At 41.4% G+C, this 24,066-nt stretch overlaps 2 protein-coding genes across 3 annotated transcripts in view; both read right to left on the minus strand.

Annotated features, from left to right (window-relative positions):
- arhgap21a (Rho GTPase activating protein 21a) overlaps window positions 1-9,770 on the minus strand; it is a 67,467-nt gene extending 57,697 nt beyond the window's left edge. The window contains exon 1 of the mRNA XM_029529001.1: window positions 9,597-9,770. Coding sequence (XP_029384861.1) covers window positions 9,597-9,674 — 78 coding nt within the window. The 5' untranslated portion in view covers window positions 9,675-9,770. The remainder of the gene's footprint in view (window positions 1-9,596) is intronic.
- A 10-nt stretch (window positions 9,771-9,780) lies between these two features.
- On the minus strand, window positions 9,781-23,931 carry LOC115060870 (hypoxanthine-guanine phosphoribosyltransferase-like). 2 transcript variants are annotated; one of them, XR_003842300.1, is made up of 12 exons: window positions 23,886-23,931; window positions 23,270-23,376; window positions 22,984-23,167; window positions 21,929-21,994; window positions 19,709-19,726; window positions 18,938-19,020; window positions 18,565-18,611; window positions 17,982-18,058; window positions 15,959-16,499; window positions 10,757-10,875; window positions 10,582-10,674; window positions 9,781-9,820 (listed from the first exon to the last, which is right to left on the minus strand). XR_003842300.1 is itself a non-coding variant. In XM_029529004.1 (9 exons), the coding sequence occupies exons 1-9, from the start codon at window positions 23,916-23,918 to the stop codon at window positions 16,434-16,436; spliced, it is 681 nt and encodes a 226-aa protein (XP_029384864.1). In that variant the 5' UTR covers window positions 23,919-23,931; the 3' UTR covers window positions 15,561-16,433. The 2 variants fall into 2 exon arrangements, 1 of the variants encoding a protein (XP_029384864.1); XM_029529004.1 differs by lacking the exons at window positions 9,781-9,820; window positions 10,582-10,674; window positions 10,757-10,875 and having other exon boundaries at window positions 15,561-16,499.
- Between the last annotated feature and the right edge of the window lie 135 nt (window positions 23,932-24,066).

The raw sequence follows: 24,066 nt of genomic DNA on the forward strand, positions 1-24,066 counted from the left end.
CCTGCTGAGTTGGGTGCGGTTCATCAAATGCAGCGACATCAGTGGATGTGGTTTCCAGAGCAGCGGAGAGGAAGCCATCCCCCACATTCAACGCTCAGAGCCAGAAGCGTCCGAACAAAGACAGCAGAAAGACACACAACCTCTCCATCCAGTGAGCCACCTCAGCCAACCCCCCCCCACCACCCAGAAATAGAGAGCAGGTGGGCCAATTAGTGTCCCAAGGGCACCCCCCACCACCACCACCACCACCTTACCCAGATGCAAGCAAGGCCCTGTATAATTGGTTTCCTCATCTATGAATTATTAATCCTGGTTGCTCTTTGAGGTTTTTGACAGGACAGCGTGCACTCTGACATGGAGACTCTCCTGCTTAACCCCCGAGTGTCATGTTAAAACAACACTTCAGAAGAAAGCGGAGAGTCAGACGCATCCAAGAGGGCACAACAACAACCAGATCTGTTGATATTTTTTTTTTCATCTTTTGATGAAATCATTACTATTGTTCATGAGAATGCTAATATTTATGAAAGGTCAACATTTTATAGAGTTGGGCCTTGTAGTTATTGGTGGCAGCCTTGTTGATACCCTGGCTCCTCTCTCTCTGCCTCACACCAGGTGCTGGCCTGTAAATATTTCATGAGGCCTCCGCGCTGTGCCACTGGCACACAAAGGGCCGCTCTGAGCTCCTTGGACAGCAGAGGCTCTCTGGATAACAGAGGCCTATCAGTTCAGCTTGGGACTCAAACAATTTTCAGCACTGCTAAAATTAAATTAGGGGAAGGGGCAGGCCAGAGAGCAGCGCGGCTGCATTGCTCGACATGGCAAGACTACTTTACTCCTCACATCAGGAATTCCGTGGCAAAATGAAAAGGGGGCAAGAGGGAGGGAGCACACATACAAAACAAAGATCTGTCTGTTTCAGTATCCAGTGAAAAAAGCAAAAAGACATGTCAGAGATATGAAGTGTTAGTCAGGGTGCCAAGTTGATTTCTGTGCATGTAGAGACAAATGGATACAGCACCACAAAGAGTACTGTCTAATAGAGAGACCATATTCATATGCTCAGATGTTAGCGCACATAGGTCAACGCTGACCTTTGACCTTTTAACCCTTGCACTTAACATATCATCCCATTAAAAGTGCTCAGATTCCGCTGTATTTTTACCAACCAGCCTTAGATCTTAATCTGAAAAACAATATGCATGAAAGTTCTCACTAGTTTCTCATACAGTGACATTTACTGACGATATCTCAGTGACTTCAAGGCACATAATTTGTACTGGACCCAACAGAAAGAGTTTTCAGTCCAAGAAGCATTCGTTGCGATTCGTTTTTCGAAAATCAAGTTTGGTGTCGAGCCACCTGAGGCTCCATGAGGGACCCATGTGCGCAAGAACAGGGACACTCAGAGGTCGGCGTGCCAAGCAATCCACAGTCTCCAGTTCCACCACTGCACGACTGAATGAGCACTGGCTATTAATACCCGAGATTTCAGGGATGCCTTTCCTACAGAACTGCAGGGAGTAACAGTAACAGACAGTGTGGGGCGAGATGACCAAGATCCAGAGACAGTTACACATGGTGACTTGGTCTTTGGAGAAGCAGGAAACTTTGGTCTGTGCTACCTTGATTGGTCTGACCAAAGTAAAGCCATGCTACTAGTGCTATCCACAATGCTATATTAAAAAAAAAAAAAAATCTACAGAAAACTGACCTGATTGTTCCAGGCGCAGTACAGGTTGCAGATCAGGCCCCAGTTGTTGTTAATCATGCAATCGAGGACTTTAAGATGAGCCATTTCACGTTTCACCAAAGAAGTCCAAGCTGCCCAGACTCGTGCCCCTCAGCTGTGTGTACCCAACCCTGCTGTGCCCTATGGCACCCTGCTGTCAGTGGCGATCCTCAATGCCACCTTGATGGAGAGGCTGGTACAAGGAAGCGAGGGGGAAATCATCAGCAGAAGGCAAAAGGTGCATTTCTGCGCCCATCTGGGCACCCAGCAGGCATCCTGTCAGCTGTGGCTGCTGCCCCAGCCGCACCTCATTAACGGTGTGTTAATGATTCATGCTGCACAAAAACTCAGCATATTATCTTTGATAATCCTGAAAAAGGAGAGCAGCAGAAAAGAGTTATCAGCAATACGACGCAAAACAGTCCACAAGGGTGAAGACGGGCAGAAGTTGCATCGGCATGGTTACGCAGCAAATTCAGGCAGGCCAGCAGCAGAGAAGCCTGAAAGACAACTACTTTGTCTTCTTATCGGGGACCCATCCCTTCTCTGTGTCTCTTCCTGTGATGGTGTCTCGTCCCAGCTGCCTGTGCCTGCCTGTGCTCGTCTCTGCAGCGGTACCAGGCAGAGGCAGTCTGAGCGTCAGAGCAAATACTCCCTCTAAATCAACATGCACCAGGCCACAGGACATAACCAGGGACAGACTGCATCCCCTCATCCCTCTCCGGCTCTTCGGGACACAGCCCAGGACAGGCAGCTACTGCCACTGACTCAAAGCGCATTGTCCACCGCTGTCTCACATCAAAGCTATAACACAGCAAAACCTTATCACACTAGAGGTTTAAAGTTGTTCACGGTGTCCTGTGAAAAGCTGCAGAGGAGGACCGTGCAGACTGCATCAAACTCAAACTCAGGCTCATGCAGGATGCTCTGCAGGGCAAATTATTTATTTCATTACTCTGCAAGAAAAAAAAAGCTGATGCAGAAGGAAGACTGCCTCACATAAGGCAAGAGGAGTGCCGCAGCCCCCACCACCATGGAGCAAAATCCCACGTCAGAAGTCAGGTCTCTTAAGTGCACGAACATCCAGTTAAAGACTTCCTGTCACGGTGGGATGTCAAAGAAATCAAGCTTTTGAGAGAGGAAAATATGCCGGAAATGTGCTAAGAGACAATTAGGAAAACTACTGGATGCCAGTAAATTGTTGTCTGGGATTGTTTATGTTCCTTCCAACCTTTGATGCCATGTGACATCCAGATGGTTGTGATTGTGACATTAGCTGCAAGGCGGCTTCATCAGCGAGATGCTCCGAGCTCACTTCATATGAGAAATGCCATAACCAATTAGCTGCAAAGAGAAGCCTGAGGTGGGATTTAAGATATTCATAAATCTTGAATAAGTAGTCTTTGCTTCTTCCTTTTTTTTTTTTCTTTCTCACAACAAACCATGGGATGTGAAATGATGATAAAACCTAAATATCCAACCGCTCTGACAGCCCTGATCGCTGCACAGGTGCATCAGTGCACAGATTCGCTTTGAAACTGTCACAAACAGCTTTCATATGACAGGACTGGATTCCAGAGAGGTACATATATCACAAATAAAAGGGTAAAGACAGGCTGAGTAATCTTACAGACAGAAGACGTGGTGTTAGGTCAGGAGGCTACACACACAGTCTGGTCAGTAAGGTCACTGTAGTCCCGCAGGCCACACTTAGTGACCAGTCATGGCAACCCTGGGCCCCACAGTTGGGGAGGTGATGACTGGCTGGACTCCTCTGCTCGCTCCCCCCATGACTCTTAAAACTGCCAGCTCCCAGCGGGTGTGATTTACTGGAAAATTTTCCTCCTTTTCATACCAGAGTTTTAAAAAAATAATAATAACTCAAATGTCAGGAGGACAAAGAACTTGCTTTGGTGTTGCAAAAAACATGTACGATCCGTGTGAGTGAAGATGTGATTTCACTGCAAATAGCCTGGTTGTCTTTCTTAGTGAAATGAGGAACATCTAAACAAATTTTTTCAACATCCAACATCCACAACAAATCTAGACAAACGCTTAAGAAGAATAAGCAAACAGTTTAAAACAAACAAATAAAACAAGTAAATCATCTTCAGATCTGTAACGGTTATGTTCTGTTCCCAGGCTGGTCTGATAAATTGAAATATACAGACCAATGGTCCAAATGAGATAAAGAGACTTGACTAAATGTTATTACTTATTCTATAAAATATTCATGAATCAATGTCTGAATGAGGCCTTACATCACTTGCTGCTCCTTAAAAAGCACTCCTAATTTTTAATAATAGGCATCACTTCAGTCCAAAGTGTCTCACTTAGGAATCATTTAAAAACATAAAAATGTTGAATTAATAGGATACAAAAGTCTGAATAATATATAAGCAGAAAAAGAAACAAGCACTGTGACATCATCATGCAGCAACATGTGTATGAGCAGCAGCTAGAAAAAGGCGTGCGCCCTGCCTCCGCCCCTGAAGCCAATATAACCCAATCAATCCTGAGTTATGGATCTCGTGGCGCCCTCGGAACACACACACACACACAGTCAGTGCCACAACAACAATTCTACTGTGCTCCAAATAATTGAGAGTGCATGCTTGTTTCACTGACGTTATGAAGTTACCTTACTACATTGACTGAGAAAATATGACGAAATCAGGCGGCAACAAATAACCTGAAATTTAATAAGATGGTTGGCAGCGTTACTAAAGACAGCAAAGAAGGCAGGAAATCATATCCTGATTCACTGAAGTTTAACCAGCATCATCATTATTTATTCATCTGCTGATGACGCTCCTTTTTATGAAAATCTAAAAATGACCAACCAACAGGCCAAAAAAAGCAAACAAGTTGTTGCATCTTGACTGTGCAGAGTTGTGAAAGTTTGGTATTTCTATTTGACAAATTATTGGTCAATTCAAAGAAATGGTCTGGCTAATTTCTACAAGCATGACACAAACCACATAGGCCCCATGCCAAAGCTACTGCTGTTGCTTTGATTCATTTCTTTACATGTGTTAACTCATTTTTGGCTTTCTTGTTGGAGAACTATCTCACATCTGTGTTGTTCTTTGATCAAAATAACCCTAAATTCAGCCTTTTAAACTGGCAGCATGCTGTGGCTTTTTCATAGATGTCATGTATCCAGTGGCGGTTCAAGCAGTAACTGTCGGGGTACAATTAAGCGGTTGTGGTCAACTTAGAGAAACTGTATTTACTGCGAGAGTCGACTTGCTGTAACTTCAGTGTTGAACTTGACGAGCTTCCACAGCCGGTCAGAGAAAAGTGACAGTCAGCGACTTCTCTGTGATCCATTCATGAAATCATTCCTTCATCAGTGTGCCCTTGTTCATTTCCACTGCTGATGCTAACAGGAAATAATGAGGTTTCCTGCCAAGACCTCAAAGCCCACACTAACGCTGAGGGTTAAGATATGTCCTGATAACACCCTGTTACATAAGACACGCCTAAAAACAAATGCTTATGTGCTCATGTACAGTTTTATTTGCAGAATAAAAACAGTTACATTCATGGGAAGGACTTCCTGTCTGTAAACTATGAGGTGAAACTGTACATATTCATGACCTACCAGCCACATCACGGTGTATTACATAATCTGTGGCTTACAGTATAAAGCCTGTAGGAGGTATAACACGACAGGATGAAGGAGAAGTGTGAATATTGCCTAAAGAAAGGTGTTATTACAGACGCTTATACTCGTACTCGCACTTACATACACACCCCTGACAAGTGTATGTCTTGTCTTGGAACCAAAGATAGAGCCAGATAGGGGGCAAGTGTTGACGGAGACGCCTTGGGCATATGTAATGGATAGTGTCTCAGCCTCACTGAGCATTAGACTGGTTCTGTTCTGCCTGTCTGCCTGCATCTACAACCCCCATCTCCCCCCACAAACACCGACATCTTTCTGTCCCACACTTCTCTGGAAGGCAAAGGGGGCATCCAGGCAGAAGAGGCTGTGACACTGAGCCAATTGGCAAAAACACACAAACAAAAAATGAAAGATAAAATGTGGCATTTTTTCCCTGTCCCTGCTCCCTCCCTTCCTTCCTCCACGCATCTACCCTTCAACCCTCCATCCATCTGCTCAGATGGTTTGAGCTTTTGGTTAACTGACCGTCATGAACGTCACCTCACCCCTCCCCTCACCAAATAAGAGGAAAAGATATGATTGCTTCACTTCTCACTACATATTTTAGGAGACCTTGAATCTGACGCAGTATGATTACCAATTTCCTTTTTTGTCCTTTCCAGGAAAAAAAACTGCAACAATACCTGGGATGTTTGATTCCGATAAGGGATGCCAAACCTCACAGTCCGGTTTCAATTTGACAGTAATAACAATACACTCGTGTTTCCAAACCAGGGAAATCCTGTGGATACTCACTATCGCCCTCTCCCTCTCTCTCTCTGTGAGTGTATGAGCTGAAACAGAAGCCAGGTCACGTCCAGGTCAGTGTCTTGTTTGCTGAATATGAAAGAACCCTGATGTGCTGCACAAGACACATTTGCCTTTCAAATGTATGCAAATGTAAATCATCTTGTCACTGGTCTGATTGATGAACTGCCACAGATCTAAAACTGATATACGTGTCGGCCCGTTCTTTTTCAAGACACTGTAGTGCGTTTTGTAGAGATTTTTTTTCCTTGCAATGACTAAAATTAACCATTAGACTGGAATCTTAAATAGCGCTGGGAGGTGTAGCTGGAAATTTCAGGATTTGTGTTTTCTTTTTACAGTCTTTCTAGTTTCCATTGAACACATAAGCTCTCATAGGACACAAACTGGCCACTCTCACATTCCCCGACCCTTTTAATGATACTGTCCTGACCAACATCTCCATCCAGGGTTTTCAAGAGGAAACAAATAACGAGTCCAGTACAGTGATTCTTTTTTTCCCTTTTCCAATGCACACAGCATTCATCTTTCCATGGGTTAAATATAGCATCACTAAAAACGCGGGGGAATAAAGGACGGGCGAAAGACAGGCATGTTGCTCAGTGGTGGTGATGGTGGTGGGGTGGGGGAGCTATATTTAGTGAAAAGCAGAGAGCACCAATGGTCTCATCCTCCCCAACAACATGAATGAGGCCAGTGATCAATACAGGCTGCAGAGTTTCAGCATTGTGCTTGTTGTTTTGTCTGTATCCCTCCCATTTCTCTTATCCACGCTTTTCCACAGGATTTGGCAACAGAAACTTAAAATAACCACAGTGGGAGTAGTATCAAGGGCTTACAAAGGCAGAAACTGACTCCCATTTAGGGCATCATTCTTTCTGCCAAATTTGTTTTGTTTTTTTGTTTTTTTATTGAATGATCACTTGTTTGGACCACATGGCTCTTTTGTCTGACCAACTGCCAACACAAAAAAAAATTGGTTTCCAATGATATAGCAAACAAATAACAACGAATCATCATATCAGATAAGCTGGAAAGGAGACAATTTCTGGTCTTTTTGCTTTAAAATTATTGACATATAATCATGTATCCAACTAGCTGCCAATTCTGCTAATTGAAGTGAGAGACCAACTGTCTTAGCTGTACGGTAGAAATAGATAACATCCCAATCTAATAGTAGAAAAACTCCAGCAGCTGTGGATCACAGACAAAGAGCAGGTGTTTCATGAAATTAGAAAACTAATTATTCACCACTAAGGCAGAGACAAAGACTGCTCTGCTAACTCAAGCTGAAATGATGAGACAACTAATCATTTGCTTTGCAATTATTTTCACAAACACATAATTTCAATTAAAAATGCCAAAATATGCCCAATTTTAGCTTTCAGCATTTGCAGATTTGTTTGTTGACTGAACTTCTATGAACTTGGATAAAACTTGGATAAAATTAATTTCAGATGAATCAATAATGGAAAATGATCGGTCCTGCCCACCTGATTGCTACAAGAAGGAAGAAAGTTCATCAGTAAATTTGTGAAGTCTTTCTCCAACATGTAGAACTGAGAGCTTCAGCTGTTAGAATCAGCATGGCAGCAGGTCGAGTGAGGCAGGGAAAGTGAATAACGGTGGGGAGAGAGTGAGAGGCAGACATTATACACGTGGGGTGTTTTTCTATTAATGACTGGGGCAGCTGTGCCTAAATTACCCCATCGTTGCTACCATGGCATCTGTGAATGTGTGCATGTGTCGGGGGGAGACATCTTTGAGAAGGCACTCCTTGCAATCTCCCTCATTAGCTGCCGGGGGGTGATGCAGAGAGAATTTTGGGGGGGGGGGCTTCACCCGCCTGGGGTCTCATTTCCCATTACACCCCAGGGGGGACAGCAGTTCATGAGCAGTGAAGCTTAAAAGTTGAGCAAGATTTGTGCTTGCGTTGTAGGAGGCATCAGGTAGATAAAAAAAAAAAAAAAAAAAAACAACATGCCTCCCTCCTGCATGGAGCCTGAGGCTACAACCTATCAGGCTAAACCTCAGCACTGACTCACAGCTGACTCACAAGCTAGTTTTGGTCCTCCGATAACACTCAAACAACATGAAATATGAATTTTATCAGGGAATTAAGGAGATTCATTCTGCAACAGCACACCTGCAGACATAGCCTATAAAAAAAAATCTGATTTTGGGCCATTTTGGCCCAACTAACACTTCAGCATATCCAACTGAGAGGTTAGTTCAGTAGCAGCTGGGAGTTAATCAAACTGTGACGGCTGCAGTTTTAATCAGTTAAGTGACATTATGATACATTTTTATAAGCAGGAACAGATAGAAAAGCTGCACCGCAGTGACACTCACTGCACAGCAAAGACAGGAAAAGGGTTTTATCATTTCGTGACCCGACTCCTGTATCTTAGAGATTGCGTCTATTTGGTCAGAAGGTACACAGAACGGAAGCCAGGCACAACCACTAAACGAAATGACATGGCCTCCACGCTGAAAAAAACCTCGATCATGTTTTAAATTCCAATTATGAACTATTTTTAACAACTGACATGAGCAAGCACCTGTGCTCTGAGCTTCTCCGTGCTCCCATCAAGCATTTAACAGATTCCAGCACTCCCTTACCCCGTTCCCAAAGATTTATGTCGTCCATCCTCAGCTGGTTCTGACATTGTAAGAGGATTACAGACGCTACTGTTGCCATTTTCTGATGATGGATTAATCCAAAACATGCCAGAGCTGCAGTGCTGTTATGACATGCATCAAGCCTTACTGGATGATGATGATGATTAGGATGATGTAACAGTTGAAAATACTGCACATATGAGGAAAAAGGATGAGCTCTACAATGTACCATTTATGAGAGTTTGGCATGCAGACCTGCAAAACACCCAGTAAGATCAGCTCCGCAAGTACAAAACTGCCTTTGTGCACTTAAACAGTTGTCAGAGTGGGGAAAAAATGAACCCTATCACCCCAATACTGGCAGCTCGCGGCAACACTTAGCTCACACACTGTTCTTCCCTCCGCCTGTATGACACAGTTTGGAACTCATGCAGCATGTCACGAGTTTTATAGAAGTGAGGATACCTTTAATTCAGCTGATGAAGTTATAGCTGCTAAGCAGTCCGATGGGACTCACTAACATCTGTCCAGGAAACAGTTATAGATACTGAATCCGCATGCAAGCGTTTTAAAGTAGCACAAAGCTGACACTGTTTCTGAAATAGATGTTCCAATCTGGCAAAAAAATGAGTAAACGCACACATAATGAATCAACAGATAACTGTGCAACTATGTTAGGAAAAGACTTACAATCCACCATGCCAGAGCTGAAAAAGCATGCCCAAGCATAAAAAGCACAGTAAGAGACTGTACCATGACCTGTTACAGCCTGTGGTCCAGACACATCTCTATCCAAAGTCTTACCTCGCAAGATGGAGTTACGGCTCTGTGTTTACGCTCTTCATTGTCCAGTAGTGAATCACTCCAACGTGCTGCCATCATTTCATTTCGAACCGCAGTGGAGGAAGAAGTCCTTTAGAGCCCACATTGAGGTGAGGAGGGTAAAGCCCAAAAAAAAAAAAAAAAAAAAAAAAAATGGATCCTAATCCACGCCGTCTTCCTTCTTCATGTCTGTCAGTGATTGAAATCTGGACACAAAGTAAACAAGTCAGCCAAATAAAAGCAAGTCTACAAAGAGAGAAGATTGTTGTAGGCAGTCACTGTCCCACACAGAGTTGAGCTGTGCACCCAACACAACCTCATATATATTAAAAAAAACTAAAACTGCTAAAAGATGACACCCTAAATTACAAGTGTGAAAATTTTCAGTTGAGCCCAGTCATCCAAGGACAGCGAAATCTCTCAACACATGAAGAGCACCATTCAGAAAACACTGCAAAAACCAAACACCTGGAAAGGCTCCTATAAATATTAACCACAGCACACTGGGATTAGTAAAATATAACACATTTTAGTCACTGACGTTTGAGAGCCCTAAATGTAATTAATCCCAAACAGCAGCTCCAGCTCCATTAATGCATCACATGTGTGGCTGGAGGAGACTAATGGCAGGTGTATTTCCTCTTATTTTATAAAACTTGATTGTAATGAATATTAATTGTTCACATCAAATAAAAGCAGAATTCATGACTCTGCATGGAGGAGAAAGTGCAGAAAGACATGAAGGGCTGCGGTGTACAAGAAAAAAAACGCCATCATGAATGAAGCCTGAAGCTGAATATAAACAGCCTGGATGCAGTAGCTGCTAAATACCTCCTGTTTTTATTTGTTCCCAGCAACAATAACAACAAACAAAAAAAAACCTTATGGCTGCTGCTACGGGTTTCTGTTGACAAATACAGGACGACAGGTTGTTGCACACACACAAAATAAATAAATAAAAACCTACCTGTTACAAATTCACTAAATCTCTCCCAAAGCATAGACATCGTCCATATTCCTGTCTGGAGTCAGAGGCCTCTCCAGGGGTGGTGTTTTTGCTCTGAAGGAGAAAGATAACAGAGAAGCTGTCAGGAAATTACAGAGCTGGATATCGAGGCTGCTCTCGGAGCTCCGCTGACTACCTGTTAGGAAAAACACTCCGCGAAAACGTGGAAAACGCCCTCCGGGCTGCCGTCGTTCGTCAGGGACACCCGACACAAACTACACCTCCGCCGTTCATTCATCCCTCCGCGTTCCCCAGCTGCTGGTGCACGTTAAAAAAAATAATGATAACTGTCGAAATAAAAACAAAAACAAAAACAAACAAAAATGAAAAAGTAGTGGGAGCGTGCTCGTTGTGCGCGCTCCAGTCGGCGGCGCGATTATCTGGACGGAGACTGACGACTCCGCCGACTCTGCACAGGCCCCGCCCCTCCTCCTCGTGGGGCCCCGCCCCCCTTCCCCCCATCGGCGGGCGACGTCCAATCAGAAGGCCGGTTTAAATTTGGATTTTTGAAGCGGGCCAATCGGAGGCGTTGTTACATAACAACTCCGGTGAAGTGGGGAAGCTGGTCCAGACCAGTCAAAGTCAGGACAGAGAAGAAATCTGGGCTTTTTTGGCATTTTGTTCTATTTAATCAAGTTTGTTTGGTTAAATATTAAAGGAATGATAGTATAACTGTGGGATTATGTTTTTATTTAGCCCGTTATATGAATATTTGAATATTTAATATATACCCCCTGAATATTTGTACTGCAGTCTTATAGTTACAACTTTAGACAGTTTTTATGCTAAATTTATCATCCTCTTATGAAATATAAAAGAAAGATAGACCCAAGACAATGGACTACAGCAGTACAAGCTGTATAGAGTCATACACATACACACATATCTCATACAGTCGAAAGTAGAAATTCCACAAAGGCACAATACTGCATAATTAACATTTTTACTCTTTATAAGTGTATACCTGACTGCTGCACTTACCTGGGTGCAATTTTGAATTCAGCATCTTCAAATTGTGACATTTCCGTCATAACTAAAATTTAAGATCTTTCAACTTTTTCTCACAGTGTTGAATGTTTATGCAACATTAAAGTTAATGTTTTTTAAAACTTCAAAACATTTGACAGCATGTCACTGTACATGTTACTATTGTATTTATATTACGAAACATTTGAATTTATATTTGTGATATCAAAATCTATGATTGATATTCATAAAAACTCATTAAGCAGCACTATACACTACACTAGACACAATAAACAGCTGGCCATTAGGTGAAAAGCACCTTATTCCCACACTTTGTCATGAAGCCACTCAGACCTTTAAAGTGAGCAACTGCAATCACAGGAGATCATTGTTAGCAGCAAGGAAAAACCCTGAGGCCCACACATATGCTTAGCTCTCCAATTTCCTAATGGTGAACTGGTGAAACATATTTGTCTATCTATTATCAACTGTAACAGCAGTGTTTTCAACTTTATTATGGTGACATGTAGGGCATGGCAGCCACATGGGACTCCACAAAGCATGAAAAAAAGCATTGCACAGCTGATGTAGACAAAGACAAAGGGAGACACTGTTCTGTTTGCAGGCTACTCCAGCGGCACAATAGCAGATAGGACAATAGGACTCTTTTGACCCATAATGTGGCGAGGTTTCCCTGGTTTCGGAGAAGACCTATTGTCTAAAGATCTGGTGCACTCTCACCCAGACAATGGACATCTTAAACTGACATAAGTGAGACTCTGCACTATGTGATGGTAAACAAGAGCTTCATATTCCTCATTTAATGCAACTGGTATATGAAACTGAGACCACGTTATTAATTTGAGAAAGAACTGTATTGATTTGGCGTTAAGTACAACTGTGCCTCAGGGCATCAGAAGTGAAGGCAATGAAGTGTTTGTCTTCTTAGAACAACAACAACCAGTTTGTATCACTGTGGACTAAATGTCTGCACCAAAATTAACAAGAAAACTATCAGAAAGGAAAGTTTCAGTTTCTGTGGTACTCTTCCAAAGTGAAGACTCCAGCATCGGTGCGTTCTTTGTGCATAGCACTGGTAGAGCTTTAGGCGTGCGTGCAGAGCATTGTTTTTTTGTTTTGTTTTTTTTATGAATGACGAAGAGGAATTTAGATCAATGAACAGTGAACACAGATCCCTGAGGGGTTGTAGTGAGTTTGTAGTCTACTGTAATGACTATATGTTTTTGTATTGTGTTACGGTCTCTTCTTGTCTGGTTTATTGTTAACTAAAAGCACAATTCCAGCTTCTCCTCATAGTTACTCTTAAAAGTTTTGTTAATGCTTTTGTGTGAACGCTGGCTGCTAATTCCTTTGACTCAAAAATTCAGCAGAGGAGAGATTACGAACACACTTGTGGCAGCAAAATGTTTGGCTGGATTAGGGCATCACATGAAGCTCAGGTTCAAAGCCCAGCAGTGTTACAGTCAGGACAGCTTCGCAAAAGGGTTTTGCAGCACCAGAATCTGAATCAGCACTCATCAGGTAACTCAACATATATGATTTCATTGATTGAGGATTTTAAGCATTCAAAAGGATGAAGATCACTCCCTACTCCAGGTTGTGAAAGTGGATCTGGCACTGAGTTTGATGACTGGATGAAACCCAGCAGCAGGCAATTTATCAGGTCCTCTGGCCAGCCAGTCCCTAATTGGAACACAATGAACGCTGGAGAGGATGTTCTATTTGTGAACCAGGATGCATCAGTGAACGTCCACACTGCAAATGAAAACTGACATATTTTTTTTTAGTTTCAGCAAAATTTAGATCAAATAAACAGTCTAAATTCGAAATTCAGGTTGATTTATGCAGCACACGCTCATTGAAAATTATTTTTATTTTTTATTTTTTTTAAATACATAGCTTTCACACTCAAATTGCTAACTTAAATGTAATTGATTGAGATTGTGGAACATCCAAGCTCGAGCCAGGAGAAGGTTAGTATAGCCTAACATAAGCACTGGAAACAAGAGGAAACGGCTTTCCTGGCTGTCTAATGGTGGAAAATCTGACCTATCATCACCTCCACAGCTCACTTCTCAACACCTCACACATGTTTTTTGCTTCTTTAATTCATGGATACAAAAGCTAATATTTTAGGTTACTGCTCCTAGCCAAGAAATAGTCTCTGCACATAACCCCTGCAAAAACCACAATATATTGTTTTCATAGTTTGGTTTTTGTACAAATTAAACTAATAAGACATTTATGGTAATTAATGAGCCCCAGAGGTGATGGTAGGCTGATTATTTTAGCTTACAGCCAGACTAGTTATTTCACAGTTTCCAGCCCTCGCGCCAAGCTAAGCTAACCAGTTTCTGGCTCCGGCACTTTGCAGTGAGTGGTATTGATCTTTAATTTTAAGAGACAAAAAAGAAATTCCCTTAAAATGTCTAACCGTTTTTCGAAGTTAGGAAAACAAAGTAATTGGTTAGAATAAATGTTTTCTATCTGCTGAGCTGATGACGTGAAATCAAATCCTCCTGGTCCGTCTCTAACCGCAGGCTTCATATGTCAAATGTATGGATGTGTGGCCATTCACATGTACAATTCCCGTTTTGTTCCTTTTGTGCCGAGCGCAGTTTACCTGTAGTCTACTTTCCACGGTCAGCCCTGTCCTCTGTTCCCTTGACAGGGCATTACAAAGCCGCAGCATGTGAAACCTGCAAGCCTTTTTGTCCCCTCTTGCTTTCAACAAACCCAACATCAAGGTGAAAGACAATGGCCTCCAGGTTCCCAGGGCAGTGCGGGGGGCATTAGCACTGAGATAAGTTAACCACTGCAGCCAAGTGCTGATTTTTTATGATAAGGACACATGGGATTGCAACCAGAGGTACAATGGGGGTCTTTGTGCCTCCAAATGCGGGGATAGCACACAACCAAAAAGCTGTGTAATTAGTTAAGCTTCCTTTCGCCCTTCTTATCTCATTCCTCTGCACCTTAGGGGTCAAGGACAAGTGATAAACCCTGACTACAATTAGGGCTCCTCTGGATTCATTAGCAAAGGTGTTGTTTACCACTCCGGACGAGAAACCTGAGAGCATTTTGAAAGTTCAACATAGAAACGTGCTCCATACCTCCCAGAGTGCTCTTTTGTTTGCAGTCGCTCGTATTATCCACATAGCAACTCATTTATCAGGTCATTAAACCCGGGGAACTGGAGCTGGACCATTACTTTTGGCTTCGAAACTTGTTTGTAAAAAGTGAGGAGAAAAAGCTCCACAGTATTTCAAATCAAACAAAAATGTCTGGAACGACCAGGGTGATTTTATGTGATCTTTAACATAGCCCTCAGTGTCTGCGCACCACGGTAATCTTTACAAGTGAAAAGGTGTACAGTTCAGTGATGAATAAGTCCAGAGTAAACACACAAGACTCTTAATTATTTCACCATATTTTAGTGGTGATGTTTTAGCTCTTGGTAAATTCTCTGCACTGTTAGAATAATACCTCATGTGTACATGAAAGTCTGCTATGCGATGTGACGCTGTTTGGTTTTTCAGGTGATTAAGACTAAAGAGTGCATGGCCGCATGATAACACTCCCTGAGTGCATGCCGTGTGAAGTGAAGTATGTTCTGGTCTGTCTGTCCACATGCACAATTGACTCTATTAGTCAACCCAACAATGGCAAGAGAACATAGCAAATACCTCAGAGTGTGTGTCTGTGTATGTGTCTCACATATATGTTTGCGGTTCAGAGAAATGAGTGTGCAGGTATTTTGATTTCAAGCCGTTACACCCGAGCTCTCTCCCCCTGAGATCAAGGGCCCAGAGTTTAATTGGAGGACTATAAACTTTTTAAAAACACAACAGGCCTAATGTTTGTTTATCTGTAACTTGGTAAAACGAAGATTAATTATTAGAAAATAGTCAGAAATAAATTTGACTGAAATTCGATTGGAATGTATTCCTTTCACCTAATGAAAATTCCCAAATCCAGGATTCACTCTCAGTGTATGTCGATTTCAGGATTCAGGTTTCACCCTCATACATGTACACATTGCATTTTGGCCCATGATTTGTGCCAATTCATCATCAAAGAGAAACATTCCTCTTTCAGCAGATGAATGTAAAATTTGTTGTTTTTGTCAAACTCTCTGCGTACACATTTCTGCAATCCAAGTCAAGTGAAAATAAGCAAAATAGAAAAATGTAAACATGTCCGTTTCAGTGACTGAATGTTGTATGAACAATGAGATTGGATATCAGTATAAATACAGTAACATATAACAGATAGTTGGTTGGCCGTATTAACAGGTGAATTCTCCATTATTTCTCCAGTGAGGGCTGAGTACGGAAGGAAACAAACTTACAGTGTGGTTCAGAGACTCTGTTCAGCCAGCCTGCTGCACCCACTGTGTGTTTTCCATGAGTCAGAGTGGGCGCCATCCAGGCACGAGGATGCCAACATCCATAAGCTCTCTCCATCTGTCACCAACGTCCTCTTCTTGTGGGCAGCACTGCTTTCTCTCATTTATCTAATTCCTTGGTTGTGTGCATTTCACACACATACAAAAAGATCTAATGAGGCAACGACGACACAACTTTAAATATATCTAGTTTTTAGTAAAGACATTTCAATAATCGTTTCTAAAAATATACATTCCTCACTAAATGTACAGATCAGATACACAATAAAAAAGTTTCACAAAGATATTTCAACAAATTCACGTTTCAAGACTGATTTTTACATAAAGGGGAGAGCAAAGTGGCAAAGTGAACCTTTCCTTGATGCTGAAGATGGCAGAGAGACAGTTTCATGCCGTCAGTGTAAAGCTGGACATAAAATTATTGTTTTAATACCTCTTGCACCTTGTACTTCATTTTTCCTGTCTTGCTGATAACACAGATATGCTAGAAGAAAAAGAGGTGGGAGAAAGAAAAATTAGCTCATGTTATCTAACGTTAAATCTATATTACAGTATGCATCAATCTTCCCTAAAAATGTAGCTTGTGATGATGGCAAATATATATGCTTAGGGTGACCCAGTCCAGAGAGAAATCCTGGTGTGAAAGCTTTAAGATGCCATATACATCCAGTATGAAAAGATGAATCTTGGAATAATAAAGCAGGGAGGCTAATCAACAAAGATATGACACACTCATTAATCTAGTTTTGGGTGTACCAGGGGTTCAACCCATATTTCTTGTGTAGAATAAGGGCAGATAAGAGGGGAAGCATTAACTCTGCCAGATAATGAGATCCTAACCTTTACATTCCACAGCTCACGCACATGCACCCACACAAATGCACAAAGCTATGGGAGTCAGTGTAGGATTAGGGTTTCACGTGAGTCAGAGGTAGATTTGAGGTCAGGTCTTCGCAGAAATGAAAGCGAGAGTTCAGAATTTCAATGGAAATATGACTTGAAATAAATTGTTCGGGATGTGACGAGGAAAACAGAGCAAAGTGAGAATATTTAAAGGATCATTGGAGCTGTCAGAAGAAAATAACAGAAAATGAAGTCTGACGTGGTCTTCAGATGAAAAAGGTGGAAAAAGAAGTCTTTGCATATTAAAAAATTACTTTAACAAGTTACATGGAGTCTGTAATGACTTTGTTAATGCTGGACATCAGATTCCAAACATTCCTGAAGTAACTTTGCCAAGAAAGATTTTTGAAAGCTGACAACGCCTTGAACCCTGACATTCATACCTTGCAGTTTTTCCACAGCCAAATTAATGTGCAAAAGTGATCAGGAGATAACAGCTGGGGTGAGATAAGTGACAACACTCCATCACAAGAGCTGTGGATTGCGTAGTAGGTGTCTAACACAAACCAAATGAAGCAGGAGGCAAAACAAGACTGGAGTCCTCCTCCGTGTTAGTGGCTGTGTTATACCGCACTTCAGAATAGAAGTGCTTTCAGCCACTTGTAAACATACGCGTGCTTACATGTTCACAATAAAATGGTAGCATCAAGAGAGCCCTTATGAATATCTTGGGTGCCAATATGAGTTGTCTTCCATTATGACACATTAAATGGAGCAAAATGACAAAGTGGCACGCCCCGTGGAGGTCAATGAGTGATTACTGGGAAGATATTGTGCAGTCTGATGTGTCAACACAACACAGAGTACAGCTGGTACTGACGTGGTTTTGAGTAAGCACTTCACAGACAGAGAGAAATTAGCAGCACAGATCTGAGCTGCTGTGCCTACACGTAAAATCCCTTCAGGCAGAGAGGACACACTTTTGGTGAGTTTAGGTTTCAGGGCAGAGGACTGCGGTGCTTTGATTTGCTGTGTTTACTCTAGACTGCTGTCTCTTTCATCTGTGTCTCTTAACTTTTCAAAAGGTCATGGGTGGTGTGTGTCAGCACACTCACTCACTTACATTCAGGTCGCGGAAGTATTCGTTGTAGTCCAGGGCATAACCAACAACAAAGCGGTTGGGGATTTCAAATCCAACATCTATCAGAACAAGAATTTGAATCAGTAACAAGATAAATATTCAGTATACATTCTGTCCCATATAGATAAATCTCTTGTATGGGTTGCCTGTGTTTTGGCAACCAGTAACTACTTCACATCAATAATACAGCTGCTTTGGAAATGTGGAACCTATGGTAGTTACACTGATGGGACTAACTTTGTATTTTTTCTCCAGCTTCAGTAAAGGTTCACAAATGTATCCAGTTTCTAGACTTTCCTAATGGACCATGTAGCTGCAGGGCAAAAAGGAAACCCAGGCCTCTTATTCTCGCAATTTCCTCACAAACAACGTGGAACATCCAACAATCATAGTACATTTTATTGTGAAACTGCTTAAAACATAGATGTGGTGTCTGTGGATTCCCCCATACAATAAATTACCTATGGAAAATCATGAATGATCCCCTGTTACTGAAGGAGTCAGCACAGTGAAAGCCATCCACACTCATTAGAGAATCCAGGGTATTAAAATCAGGGGGACTCACAGTCAAGCAGATTTTCAGCCATGTTGGGGATCCTCTTCACCAGCAGACTGAAACATATGTTCAATGAAACGTTCATTTCCACAGAGCAATGGTTAACAGTCACTTATCTCTAGTATCTTTCTGTTTTTATTTGGATTCAGTAAGCTAACACTTAAACAGTGTCACATATACAGTTAAAGGGGAAATAACTTTCATCACACTCAATGTGTGAGGGAAGATGTTTGTCTTGTGTCTGTGATCTCAGGAGAACATGGGAACTGCCCATGGATGCTAGATAGTGTATGTGGACCAGTGATATCTTCTTCTCGTGTTCGTCACATCCTTGGCATTTCCACTGGTGGGGAAAACAGAGATGATTGAATGACTGGCTCACCCTGCGACCTTGACCATCTTGGGTTCAACGCTCTCCACATGCTCCAGAAGGGCCTTCATGGTCTTTCCTGTGTCAACAATGGCCTTAGGGGAGGGAAGAGCAAAGGAAGATTGGGTAGATGGAGATGAGAGAGGAACGTGAGACATTTGAGTGCAGAAAGTTCGCAAAGAAGAGAAAATAGACATTGAGAATATTTAGATCTTATTTCTAAAAGCTTTTCACCCTGCAGGAAATACTTTTATTGCATCAATGAGAAATTAATGATTAATGCTTCTACATGCTGTTACACTTCTGACAGCTCATTTTTGTTTTGTGTTGCTTTTCTGTAAACAGAAGAAATTTGGACTTTTCATAACATTAATTGTACTGAAAACTTTCCACGGCATCAAGGTTAGAGTTATTTGTTTGCTTACATTGAAGTGGTTGTTCTAAACTAGCAATAAATTTTGTTGTTGAAGATTTTACATGGTCTCAGAATAAACGGTCCTTGTGAAATGTGTTTGTGTGTTAAATTTTTACAACTGAAACATGATCTCAAAGAAAAAACACTTTGCTCTTTTGTCAACCAGAAGAACAAGAGACCTGGCTCTTAACTGCACAATGGCTTCTTTAATTACTCAAAACTAAAAGAAGTTCAAACAAAACATGTCAAAGGCTTCAAACAAGGTGGAAATTTGAAGTACATGCTTGAAAGAATTAATTTATTCCAAAAAAGGAAACTACTTAAAGTGAGAGAAGACTGGAGGCAGATTGTTTGCACGTGACACTTACCTCAACAATGAGCACACACTTGGTAACATGTGAAAAGAAAAACAGAAACACACTAGTTAAACATCACCTTTGAATTTCTTAGATATGGCACATATAGCAACAGTGTTGGCTGCATCTTCAATACTTTAACAAAAACCCCAGACATCCTCTCATTCTTTTTCTCCACAGTAACGAAAACATCTGTGTCTACAGTGAAAAAAGTTGCTCAAAGTGTCCGGGTGTTGCACACTCTCCCTGCTGCACGGTTTCAAATAGCTCCTTGTTCCTGTTGGCTGGTGTATGGAGCTCTTTGTGAGACCAGTGGAGGGTATCTATGGTTTGGGGAGAGCGATCGCAGAGAATGTAGGCTGCCGGCCAATGCTCCCGGTCTACACCTGTACACTGTTACGTAACATTCAGAGAAAGTAGACAGAGGAAAACATAACCAACCTGTCTTGCTACATGCCACAAACTGTAAACACTCTGATCATCCAACTGCATAGCAACTGTGCATTATTTTGGTATTTATATGAATCTATTTATAATATCATCATAGCATCATAGTTTGGGATTTTGTAGTTCTCCCCGGATGTTTCCATCTTCTGTGAGATTTCTGTGCCATGATCATCAAACTTAATATATATATATATATATATATATACACACACACATACACACACACGTTGTCTAACATTCTCACAATCACAATGAAAACATCAACAATTTTACCATGTTCACCATCTTTGCTCTATGTGCTAATTGGTACTAAATTCATAGTACAAATGAGGTTGATTGGTTATGCAAATATGTATTCATAGTCAAAGCGTTGGACAAATTAAAATCAGGATCACCAGAGAAATTGCACTTCATCCTCAGTAGAACATGACAGTCCCAAATTCCATAATAATCCATCCACGAGTCATGAACTCTCAAATAAAGCCAAAAATGTCAAACTCATGGCAGCACTACATGAAAGGGCCGGCCATCAAAGTTGAGACCATGGAGACCATGAACATCTGTTCAATCCGTCCAAAAGTTGTTGGACATGGCTGACCTACATTGCTAACCCTTCAGCTAAACTGCTAGAAGGGCTAAACATATCTTAAAGTGAAACAAAGACCAAAAGGTTTAATTTCTTTGTGGATGTAAAGGGGTATATTTCTGGTTTCTCAAACATTTGCCTGTCTCTAATTCCTTCTTCAGTTCACACACGACCTTACATTTATGGCTGTGCTGATTAAAACCTACTCGGGTTACCATAATAACCCCTGAAATACCGCAGAGCCTGCTCATGCTGCCTCAGTTTTCAACTTAACATTTACTCTTTCTATTCTGTCACTGTGGTGCCATTATCATGGTGCAGACTAAAAACTAAGTATTAAGTATCAATAACCCCAGACTTATAATTTACTAGCTGTGACTCAACAATGATTCTTGATCAAGTTTAAAGAGACTGATGACTAGAAAGACTTTGTGGCCGGAGTGCTTCCTTCAAAGTGAGTGATTGTAACAGGAGCAGACAAAGTGGACTGATTCATGTTTTCTGTGCAATGTGCCCGCTATCCCTTGTTTTTTTTTTTTTCCTCTGACCTTTACACCCACAAAGAGAATGCATCTCAGTTAACAGCATATACTGACAGCTCAGTTCAGACAGTTCAACATCAGCTTTTTTCTTTTTTATGCAAACGTGTGCGGGCATATTAGATGAGTAAGTGAAATATCTGTCTCTTGCCTATCTCAGAGAATAATGTGGTGAGAAGGAATAACTCTTCATGATGTCACAAACCCGTGTCCTCTGTAGACTCTCCAGTCCCCCCTGTCAGAGCTCAACAAGGATGAACAGTCAGTAAATCAGCCTTATGGGAACATTTGTTTGCCTGAAATGTTTGATTCATGGTCTGGCTGGTGAAGGGCAAACCACTTTAACAAAGTGATGCTCATAAGATGTGCACAAAAAGGTGATTATAAGGAGAAAGCTTCATCAGCTGTGTTCTTCTCTGGGGGCTAGTTCGGGTCAGTAAAAACATATTTGTAACAGTTATATATTATATAAAAACAAAAAAATATTTTCTTTGCTTCTTTTACCAAGAAACTCTCAATTAAGGTGTATCCTCTTTTCTGCTCATTTAACCTAGTGACAGTTGAGCTGATAGCACCCTCTTGAGGTCAAGGTAACATGTCTTCACTAAACCTGACAAAAAATAAACTCTACCCTGGAGATAAAAGGTAAAAGACACACACCTTTCCATGCAGAAAAGACAGATCACTGCTTCCTACGATGTGAAGGTCCTCTGTTGAATGGTCGTTCTGGGTTGAAGAAAAGAGGGATGGAAATATAAGTCATCTGCTGCAATTATTCTGAGTAAAATGGGGATGTTGTAAACTCTACAGCCACCATGAGTTACAATAAAAGGTCTGTCAGTTTTCTGAAAAACATACTGTATCTGACTCTAGGGTATTTCCCTAATTCTGCTTTAATATTCAAGACAGAACAATCTGCAGCATTAAGGCAAGACAGATGCACAAAGGGACACTTATACTGCACTAGGAATGTAAAATATTATCCTTAACATAAGCAGAGCCAGGCCCACTCTGTCGCTGTAGGAAGCTTTTGAAGAGCAACAGCTTTGAAGCTGGATTCAGTTGGCTACAGATGCATCACTTGGATAAGAGGACATGAAGACAAGATCCCGGCCCTGTAGGCAGGTCACATGAATCCAACATGACCTGTGAAATTGACTAACAGTGTCATCACTCAGACTCTCTCGTCCATTGTAGTAAGAGTGACTGCCTCATGCTGCCAGTTAGTTTGTTTATAAATTGTTGTTAATGTGTGTGCAAACAAGTTATGAAAATGATTTGGTGAATCCTCCGCTGAGCTGTAAGAGGAGAACAGAAATGTGATCACATGCAAAGAAGTATAGATCAGACACCTTTGGATTTGCCACTGCCTATGAAGTGATGGCAGTAACAATTGCAAAATAATGTAAGTGTCACCTTTTTACAAGCTAATGCCTTAGTTTATAAATTAGCCGTTAGAGAACCTGTTATTTTTCACAGAAACATAGCAGCAGTTATCCATTTGGTGTTTCATAGTTTGAGCTCTGCATTGACTCCACAGTCAGCTATCCTTGGTGTCCTGCCTGTGTGCTACTTCCTCATTAAACAAACAGAATAGTGACATCTGGTGGCCAGGTCAAAGGGCTAAATTACATAAGGAACATTGGTGTTTGCTGTAAAGTTTGTGAAGACACATGAGAAAAGTTTGGGATTTGGTCAGTAAACCTGCCACTTACTAGGTAGCTCTTCAGACGGATAAACTCCACCCGGGTCTGTAGGTACTTGTTGGAGTTGCGTCCAAGAATCTTGATGAACTCCACTAAGTCTGCACAGAACTTGTAGCCTCCCTTCAGGACGCACAGCACCATTATATTGTTGTCCCCAAAGTCGTCCATGATGTAGTGTGCCAGACGCTCTATCCTGTTACAGGGGGGCAAAATACAATACTAATTACAAGGAAATTATTAAAAAAACAAAAAAAGCTGTAATCTCTCTTCTGTGTGCTCTTACACGTGCTTTTACCTGTTCATGATCACCCCGTGTGGAATGTAAACACTCTCTATGTCTTCATGGTAATGCTCTGGGTAGGTGAACAAATCCAGACAGTGACCAGGCCAGTCATCTTTTATCTAGGACACATAATACACATGCAGGTGCTGTATGTCAAAATACTCCATTATGTCATAACTGACAGCAAACAGCCAAATATAAAGAAGTCCTTCTCAAGTGGCAAAAACAGCTTGTGAACTTCTAAAGTCTGATAGAAAGATAATCATGGCTGCTGCTAACATTTCCCTGCATTACAGAAATGTATTTAGTTTGCAAATGTGTAAAAAGTTTCAAAGATGCGCTCTAATGTAATAATCCCTAAAATGTGGAAATGTTGAAATGTAATGCAGCTGAAACTGAGCTTAGCAACACGCATTAACTTAAAATAAGAAATTGCTGAAACTTATAAGATGACAACTGTATTTCTGATACCAGCAAAAAAACAAACAAACAAACAAAAAACCCAGTATAGCAGCAATAAACTGATGAGCAAAAGATTACAAAACAGTCATTTTCTGTTGATAATGGACCAGGGGACAAAAAGATGTGTGCTAAAGTTCTGGTTTTCTGGGAGTTATGTTGGACATACCACAATTCCTCTTTTCATCACAGTTGTGTCCATCTGTGCTGACAAGATAAAAATAATGGTTATCATCGGAGTAAATGACGTTACAAAACTGGATGGAATAATACAGGTTTTTCAACTTCCTCCTCCAAAGGGCAGGAGAAAAAAAGGAAGCCTCATTGGGTTATAAATTGGTAGAAATACA

This window comes from Echeneis naucrates, chromosome 20 (genome assembly GCF_900963305.1).
Source record: "Echeneis naucrates chromosome 20, fEcheNa1.1, whole genome shotgun sequence".
Classification (NCBI taxonomy): Eukaryota; Metazoa; Chordata; class Actinopteri; order Carangiformes; family Echeneidae; genus Echeneis; species Echeneis naucrates.

Coding starts and splice junctions, on each gene's coding strand:
- LOC115060870 (XM_029529004.1), bottom strand. CDS start 23,918: ATGGACACAACTGTGATGAAAAGAGGAATTGTG. Junction 23,168..23,269: donor CACGGGGTGATCATGAACAG/GTAAAAGCACGT, acceptor CCCCTGTAACAG/GATAGAGCGTCTGGCACACT. Junction 21,995..22,983: donor TCCGTCTGAAGAGCTACCTA/GTAAGTGGCAGG, acceptor TCTTCAACCCAG/AACGACCATTCAACAGAGGA.